Consider the following 8,947-nt stretch of genomic DNA (forward strand, 5'->3'; position numbering starts at 1 on the left):
AAAAAAAAAAAAAAAAAATTCTGTATATTGACAATAGTATAAGGTGATAGCTGCCTTTGAGAGAGAACCAAGAAATTACAGAAACACACATACTAGGAAGATTATGCAAAGTGCCAAGAATAATGACTGGCACCTAGAAAGTTCTAAATAAGTATTTAAATAAAACATAAATTATAGCAAATGCCTGGTGTACTTGTACCTCTGGAAAATCTCATTACCCTCTGATAATTTATCTTAATGATTATTATCAGAGGGTAATGTGATAGCTTGTCATGATAGATGAAGTTTTTTAGTAGCTTGTTTCAAGCAATATTTTAGAAAAGTATCTGTGGAGGTCAAGAAAACAGATTTAACATTGAATGAATATGCTGATTAATCTGCTATTTAATTATATATAGACTTTTGACACACTAGAAAATATTTAAAAGGTAACAGGATGGATAACAATATTTTTTCTCATATTTCATGAAATGTCTGAAATGTAGTAAAGCTTTATATAACTTGAAGGTTGTTTTTTGAAATTTACATATTCAGAAATAAATAACAAATACTTTTTTCCCCCCTCCGAATAAAACTCCAAAACAGCTTTTGTCCCAGTTTGTTTCTCCATTTACTGGATGCATTTATGGAAGGCACATTACAGGTATTTTGTTTTTTATCATGGGAATATATATGTAGATAAGAATTATATCAATGTATTTCTGTCATTTAAGAAAACTGTCAAATTTTCAAATTGTGCTATAAATTACTACTAGATCAGATACTACAGGGACTAGAGCTAGTTACTATGAAAAAGCCTCCTAGGCCAAGGGGATTATTATTTTGCTGTCTTATGCAGAGTTGACTATATAGAAAACTTGGGCTTTATAAAACTGTTGTTGGTGTTTTGGAAGATCCTATAATCATTCCTAGATTGGTACTTAAACTTGGTGTCAGCAAACTATGGCCCATAGGTCAAATCCGACCTGCCCCCTTTTTATCTTGATCAGGTTCATCATATACAAATGCCAACTTTTTTTTTTTTTTTTTTTTTGAGATGGAATCTCACTGTGTCACCTAGGCTGGAGTGCACTGGCATAATCTCGGCTCACTGCAACCTCTGCCTCCTGGGTTGAAGCGATTCTCATGCCTCAGCCTCCCGAGTAGCTGGGATTACAGGCATGCACCACCACCTCAGCTAATTTTTGTATTTTTAATAGAGACGGGGTTTCTCCATGTTGGCCAGGCTGGTCTTGAACTCCTGACCTCAGGTGATCCGCCCACCTAGGCCTCCCAAAGTGCTGAGATTACAGGCATGAGCCACTGTGCCCAACCCCACTTGTTTTTGCAGTTTTGTTTACATAGTGCCATATGGTTGTTTTCGAGCTACCACAGCAGAGTTGAGTGGTGGTGATGGAGACTGTATGGCCCAGAAATCCTAGAATATTATTATTCTAGCACTTGACAAAAATGATTTACCAACCCTTGACTTAAAAACTTGTTGAGGCTGGGTGTGGTGGTTCACGCCTGTAATCCCAGCACTTTGGGAGGCTGAGGTGGGCGGATCACCTGAGGTGAGGAGTTCAGGACTAGCCTGGCCAATATGGTGAAACCCTGTCTCTACTACAAATACAAAAAAATTAGCCGGGTGTGGTGGTGCACACCTGTAATCCCAGTTACTGAGGAGGCTGAGGCAAGATAATTGCTTGAGTCTGGGTGGCAGAGGTTGCAGTGAGGCGAGAGTGCGCCTCACTGTACTCCAGCGAGACTCTGTCTCCAAAAAAAAAAATTGCAAACTTTAAATATTGACATTTTTTATGAATAAGAAAGCTTTTTATTTTACAGGTCTTTGTGGGAAGAAACAGAAAGAAATCACAAAAGCAATTAAGAGAGCTCAAATACTGGGTAAGAAAGAACACCTCAACAACTGAATTGAGCTAGCTGAAGTTTTGTTCATTATGTTTTCTCAAGAACTTTAATTATCTCTTTACAGGGTTTATGCCAGTTACATACAAGGATCCTGCATATCTCAAGGACCCTAAAGTTTGTAACATCAGATATCGAGAATAAATTATATCACATTTCCACCAATAAACTTATTTTACAGTAAGTGGTTGTATGATGCCAATATTGACTCAAACCAAACTTTGGATACAAAAGTGTTTGAGGAGTGAGGTAAAGAGTGACACTTCCCTTCATACCAATGTCCATTAAGCAGATTGCTTATTTAAAATGTTAACACTCATCACATTTTACATATGTTGAATAAAAGTGGTTCTGTGTGATTTTCATTTATATCTGATTCCCAAATAGCTCATACAATAATCCATTCAATTGAATGGAATTAAAACTGCTCAGAATGATTTTCCAACTAGCAAATGTAAGTATGCCTGGTTAAGGTATCTTCCCTTTGTAGAAATGTTACATTGGGATGGATAGTGGTGTTGTCACAGGAGGACAAAATATTCCTAGACAAGTCTATCCTCAAACCAGTAGTGTCTTTTACATAAAGATGATTTACACCTAATAGACATTGAATATGATAGACATGTATGTATGTATGTACCAATTCTGAGTTCCACTGGCCTATCCCAAATACACTGGATTACCAGGCTTGTACTGTATTCAAACTGATGGATTTGCTAAATTTTGTGCAAAGGACTCTAGGGGAGAGATTACTGTTTGTGTTGCATTATAGTTGTGTAATAATTAAGGCTGCCAGATTTAGCAAGTACAAATGTAGGACAAATTTAAATTTTAGATGATGTTTTGCAAATTTATTGCATGGTATCCAGCATTTTATCTGGCAACTCTAGCCATAATGTACTTTTTTCATATAAATTTCCTTCCATATTGTGAAAATAAGGCTATTCTTGATTTTCCAATTTTTTCTTTTTTAATAGAGATGGGTCTCAATACGTTGCCCAGGCTGGTCTCTAACTCCTGGCCTCAATCCTCCTGCCTTGTCTTCCCTAAGTGCTGGGATTACAGGTGTGAGCCACTGTGCCTGGTCTCACTTTTCCAATTCTAAATAATGTTTCTGTGTAAGCCTTCCCCTCAACAACTTAGTGAAAGGTGAAAAAAAAGGTTTGGAAATAAAAGCATCTCATGTTTGAAAAAGCACTTTGTGAAATAAATGCACTAAGACTTATCTGTGTACTACTGCAAACAGGTGAACACAGTAAAAACAAATGAACTTACTGCAAGTAGCTCAACATAGTAAAAACAATAGAAATGTTTGGCTTTACCCATCAGCCAAATAAAAAAAATCTCCTTTTAAGGTTAAAAGGATCAAAATGTAGGAGACTGTGAATATTCACCAAAACCCTTCATCTTCTCAATTTCTTCATCCGTTTCTGGGCTGCTCATTTTGGACGCTTTATCTTGGTTACTACTATCAGTATCTGCTTTAGATCGTTTATCTTGTGTATCTAACAACCGTGACCTCTTAAATTGCCATCTGTCATCTAAGTCTAAGGCTTTATGCTTAATGATTTGTGGTGTACTAGCTGAACTAGCTTCAGGAATGTCAGTGTGTTCTACCATTAAGGTCAGATTGTCTACTATGTCGAGGTGGTGGTTGATGTTACAGCTACTTTTAGAAACATGTCTACTTTTTAAAGACATAACACATGAATGAAGAAATTCAGAATTTGGAAAAAAGGTCCGTAATGCTTGGCAAAGAAAAATATTCTCCTGAGGGTCTTTTTGGATGTTCTTCTCTCCTAAACAAAATAGAGTAACAGTTCAACATACAGCATTTCTTCTACAAAGCTTTTATAATTAACTATTGTAAAATTAAGTCAAAAAGATTTTAACAGTTTTATTATCTAAAGTGAGAATAACATACATAATTCTGAATTCTAATTTATATGCCACAGTATTCTAAGACAAAATTAAAGTTGTGTTCTTTCATGTCAGCAATATAGCTACTGTAGTATTATGTTCTTTAAAAGCACAGGAAGAGCCGAGCGTAGTGGCTCATGCCTATAATCCCAGCACTTTGGGAGGCTGAGGCGGGTGGATCACTTGAGGTCAGCAGTTGAAGATCAGCCTGGCCAACATGGTGAAACCCTGTCTCTATTAAAAATACAAAAAAATTAGCTAGGCATGGTGGCAGGCACCTGGAATGCCAGCTTTTTGCGAGGCTGAGGCAGAAGAATTGCTTGAACCCAGGAGGCAGAGGTTGCAGTGAGCTGAGATCACACCACTGTACTCCAACCTGGGTGACAGAGCGACACTCTATCTCAAAAAAATAAAAAATAAAAATTTTTAGCACAGAAAGTAGAGACGTGTTGTTTACTTACGTGCTGCCTGAATCTGTGCTCGTTTCCTTTTCTCAATTTCTCGTTTTAATCTGTTTACATCCTTTACTAGTTTATCTACTGCTTGTTCACTGTCTTCTACCTTTTTGCATATACTCTGCAAAATAAAATTTAAGGGCATAGGTTAAGATTTCAAGCTCTGTACTAATATAGTCTGGATTCACAAATAATATAAAATCATTGGTGGTATATAATACCGAAAACTATTTGCCTTTTATATACATTTTATTTATTTTCTGGAGGACCTCAGTAACAAGCACTTGTAGGTTATAAATAAGCCTTATATGTTATAAAATGCTTTTTCAGAGGTAGTAACTTCTCATTTATACAGTTTTTATCATGCCAGTTAATTTCATTGAAAATACACAGAAATAAACAAATATGAACTCATGGGCCAGGCTGCAGTGGCTCACGCCTATAATCCTAACACTTTGGGAGGGTGAGGCGGGCAGACTACCTGAGCTCATGAGTTTGAGACCAGCCTGGGCAACATGGTGAAACCCCGTCTCTACTAAAAATATAAAAAATTATCCAGGTGTGGTGATGCATGCCTGTAGTCCCAGCTACTCGGGAGGCTGAGGCACGTGAATTGCTTGAGCCCAGGAAGCAGAGGTTGCAGCGAGCCGAAATCACACCACTATACTCCAGCCTGGGCAATACAGTGAGACCCTGTCTCAAAAAAAAAAAAAAAAAAAAAAACTTTGAAACAAAAAATACAGATGCAGAGTTACTGCATACATTTAACACTAAGAAACTCACAGTAAGTGAAAACAAAGTGACTTTTACTATTATGAAAGGATACTATTGAAGAGTTTTTCCTGTAAGACACACTACTTTTGAAAAGCAGATCAGTTCTGTGTGTCTTTAGTTTTAAAAGTATGAATACCAATAACTTTTGATGCCATAATTCCATTTGGGAATATATCTTAATAACAACAAAAATATAAGATGATGTTTCTTAGTATAACATAAAACAACTGGGGGAGGGGAGAACATTTAAAAAAAAAAACTAATTTCCAATTGTAGGCTAATAGTTGTTTTGCCAGTTTTAGTGGACACTTTTTAGGATGTCTGCCAAGCCTACTTTTTACAAACTTTTTGCCCTGACATAAGAGTTTTGCCAGTTACCCCTGTACCCATCTTTCACCCGAGCTGACCCAAACAGAACCAATTAGATTCTTGCCTGGCAATCTGGAGGTATTACATAGCCAATTGGCAAATCTTTGCTCTAGAAGACATCTAAATGCAGGAGCTATAGGTTAGCTGTTTTCTGGCCTGCCAGTGGATGAAGAAACAAAAAGGTCTGGAAGGATAACAATGTGCAGACAGAGAAAGTTCTATTGGCTTTCTAGCTCCTGGTTACAATTCCTTCCTAAAGTTCAGCTGCTTTCTGCCTACAGTTCTTATGATATACCTCTACGTTACATTCCCTATTTTAGCCCAAGTTGATATTTTTCCATAACATTGCTCTATGAAATATATTGCCATTAAAAATAAAGAAGCCAGGCGCGGTGGCTCACACCTGTGTACTTTGGGAGGCCGAGGCAGGTGGATCACCTGAGGTCTGGGGTTAGAGACCAGCTCGGGCAACATGGCAAAACCCCGTCTCTACTAAAAATGCAAAAATTAGCCTGGCATAGTGGTGGGTGTGTGTAATCTCAGCTACTTGGGAAGCTGAGGCAAGAGAATCGCTTGAACCTGGGAGGCAGAGGTTGCAGTGAGCCAAGATCGCGCCATTGCACTCCAGTCCGGGCGACATACTGACACTCCGTCTCAAAAAAAACAAAAAAACAAATGCAAAAACAAAACAGCTAAAGAATATGTAGCAACAGGAACAATGTTTGATGTATCAAATTTTTTAAAAATCATGACACAAATTTATGTCACTGTGACTGTCAACTATATCAAAGTATACATATATTAAGGAAAAACTGGAGCACATGGCAGAGTGAAAATAGTTATGTTAAAATAGTGAGAGTCCAGGCTGGATGTGGTGGCTCACACCTGTAATCCCAGTACTTCAGTACCTTGGGAGGCCAAGGAGGGTGGCTTGCTTGAGCTCAGGCGTTGGAGACCAGCCTGTAAACATGATGAAACCCTGTCTCTACACAAAATACAAAAAAAAGCTGGACATAGTGGTGCACACCTGTGGTCTCAGCTACTCTGGAGGCTGAGAGAGGAGGATCACTTGAGCCCAAGAGGTGGCAGTTGTAGTGAGCTGAGATCATGCCATTGCACTCCAGCCTGGGTAACAGAGCAAGACACTGTCTCTAAAAAATAAATAAAAGGGTGAGATTCTGGATGTTTTCACCATCTAAAATTCCTGTTTCATATGAAAAAAGTGTAATACGAATCAAAATATTTTAACTGCTTTTCTGTTAGTGTGCTCTACTGATGAGTATGGTGGCCATGGAAATATACTCCTTACTAAGATTTCCAACTGGGGAAAGCATAGTTGACTTAACAGCCCCAGCTTTGGATCTACCAGTGTGTTTGCTCTTAAGCCACACTTCCCCTGGGCTGTTCCTAGCCAATGACTAAGCACAGTGCAGATATTAGTGCAAGTCCATGCCTATAGAACAATTTTTGGGCAACTTTGCTCAAACACTCCCCATCAGCTTAGTGGAACTTCCTTAAAATGGCACTGCAGTCTGAGGCTCTTCCTAACCACTTGTCCTCTTACCCCCTCTCCTTTCGCAGGGGTCAGACTTGCAGTGTTGTCTGAAGGCTCTTCATGCCTGTTATTGCTTCCTCTTCTTTATCCTTCTCAGGTCCAGTAAATCTCCTGCACTTATAATCCCATCTTGACATCTAGTTCTCAAAGGACCTGAACTGACACATAAAGTAGAACTGACACATGAAGTAGAGGGAAGTATATACTGTTATCAAATATACGTCCCTCTATTCTGTAAGAAGGATTATATATCCCTGCCTATTACCATGTGATGTGTTCAGGTCAATGAAATGTGAGTGGAAGTGACATGGCCATTTTAAGCAAAGTTTTCAGAGCTGTTGTGAATTTCCATTAGCTTTTTTTTTTTTTTTTTTTTGAGATGGAGTCTCGCTCTATCACCCAGGCTGGAGTGCAGTGGCACGATCTTGGCTCACTGCAAGCTCCACCTCCCGGGTTCACACCATTCTCCTGCCTCAGCCTCCCGAGTAGCTGGGACTACAGGCACCCGCCACCATGCACGGTTAATTTTTTTTGTATTTAGAAGAGACGGGTTTCACCGTGTTAGCCAGGATGCTCTTGATCTCCTGACCTCGTGATCTGCCCACCTCAGCCTCCCAAAGTGCTGGGATTACAAGCGTCAGCCACCATGCCTGGCTCCACTACCTTTCTTACTGTTTGCCTTATGCCATGAGAACATGTCCCAAATAAGGGCTGCTCCTTCAGCCTGGATCCTGGATGAAGGTGACATTCAGAAAAGGAATAGAGCTACAGCCAAAATATAATGTGAGCAAGACCACACCATGGTTGTTGTAAGCACTGAGATTGCAATCTTTGTTACTACAGCTAAAGAAATACGTCTCAGTCAATGAAGCTAAACGAATAACAACATCTTGTTCAACAAGGGACAGCATCTATGATGGGGTCTCACGAGATTATAATGGAGCACATATAGAAAGCTGATATACAGCACGTGATATTGGCATTACAGATCAAATAGGGGAAATGATTGATATTCAATAATTTGGGGACATTTGGTTTTCCCTGTGAAAACTAAAAAGTAAAAATACAGGTTTGTGTAAGTATATGTTTGCACAATGATGAAATTGCCTAATGATACATTTCTCAGAAGGTATAGCCCTCATTAAGCAACGCATAACTGTATAAATCTAATCAAGATGTCAGGTTATCCCTAAAAAATGTCAGTCATTAACTCGATATGAACTCTATCTAGAAGTGGTTGAAGTGTTTGATATGTTAACTTACCTTTAATTCCTCTTGTAAAGAAGCATACATTTCATTTATCTTATGTACCTCCTTTAAGGATCCATCTTCTTCAAAAAATTTAGAGCTGTAAAAAATTACCATTTCCTCAGGCAAATACACAAAACTCATTTTCATGATAAGGTGAAAAACTTATTGTCAAAGAGCAATGGAAGATTCTTTTTACTGGTTTTGTAGGAACCATAATTTTGTCAATCTATGTGTATGCAGAAAAACCAACCACAAAACCTACTTCATTGATCTTCACATTAGCAAACATTTTAGCCTCCTAAGTACTACTGACAGGTCTCCCAAAAAGGCGAGGATGGGCAGGGGATGGGGGAAGATTGCATAAAAATAGATAAAAATTGAAGGAAGGAAAAAAGGTCTCTATTGGCAATGGGAACCGGAGTCAATTTTTTAAATATTTTACTGAATTCAAGCTACCTTTACTTGAAAGAGACATCATTATTTTATTATCCATGAAATAAGGAAAAAAGTAATTCTAAGAAGGCATGACTCGTAAGACATCCCAATGTCAGAGATAAATATGAAAAATGTGCATCTCGCCAGATGTGGTGGCTCACGCCTGTAATCCCAACACTTTGGGAGGCCGAGGCAGGCGGATCACCTGAGGTCGGGAGTTTGAGACCAGCCTGACCAACACGGAGAAACCCCATCTCTACTAAAAAAATACAAAATTAGCTGG

The 8,947-nt window shown here is 38.6% G+C and overlaps 2 protein-coding genes across 4 annotated transcripts in view; one reads left to right on the top strand and one right to left on the bottom strand.

Moving 5' to 3' along the window:
- Positions 1 to 2,808, top strand: part of MRPS18C (mitochondrial ribosomal protein S18C) — an 8,123-nt gene extending 5,315 nt beyond the window's left edge. The window contains exons 3-5 of one of the 3 annotated variants that reach the window (XM_011985437.1): positions 586 to 643; positions 1,825 to 1,884; positions 1,973 to 2,276. In XM_011985437.1, the coding sequence (XP_011840827.1) occupies positions 586 to 643; positions 1,825 to 1,884; positions 1,973 to 2,049 (195 nt within the window). In that variant the 3' untranslated portion in view covers positions 2,050 to 2,276. Of the gene's footprint in view, positions 1 to 585; positions 644 to 1,824; positions 1,885 to 1,972 lie in introns of all 3 variants that reach the window. The other 2 variants (XM_011985436.1, XM_011985438.1) reach the window with 2 other exon arrangements.
- Positions 2,809 to 8,947, bottom strand: part of FAM175A (family with sequence similarity 175, member A) — a 22,282-nt gene continuing 16,143 nt past the window's right edge. Inside the window, exons 7-9 of the mRNA XM_011985435.1 lie at positions 8,242 to 8,326; positions 4,287 to 4,401; positions 2,809 to 3,704 (exon numbers count right to left, since the gene is read on the bottom strand). Coding sequence (XP_011840825.1) covers positions 3,271 to 3,704; positions 4,287 to 4,401; positions 8,242 to 8,326 — 634 coding nt within the window. The 3' untranslated portion in view covers positions 2,809 to 3,270. The remainder of the gene's footprint in view (positions 3,705 to 4,286; positions 4,402 to 8,241; positions 8,327 to 8,947) is intronic.

Source organism: Mandrillus leucophaeus, unplaced genomic scaffold (genome assembly GCF_000951045.1).
Source record: "Mandrillus leucophaeus isolate KB7577 unplaced genomic scaffold, Mleu.le_1.0 Scaffold283, whole genome shotgun sequence".
Classification (NCBI taxonomy): domain Eukaryota; kingdom Metazoa; phylum Chordata; class Mammalia; order Primates; family Cercopithecidae; genus Mandrillus; species Mandrillus leucophaeus.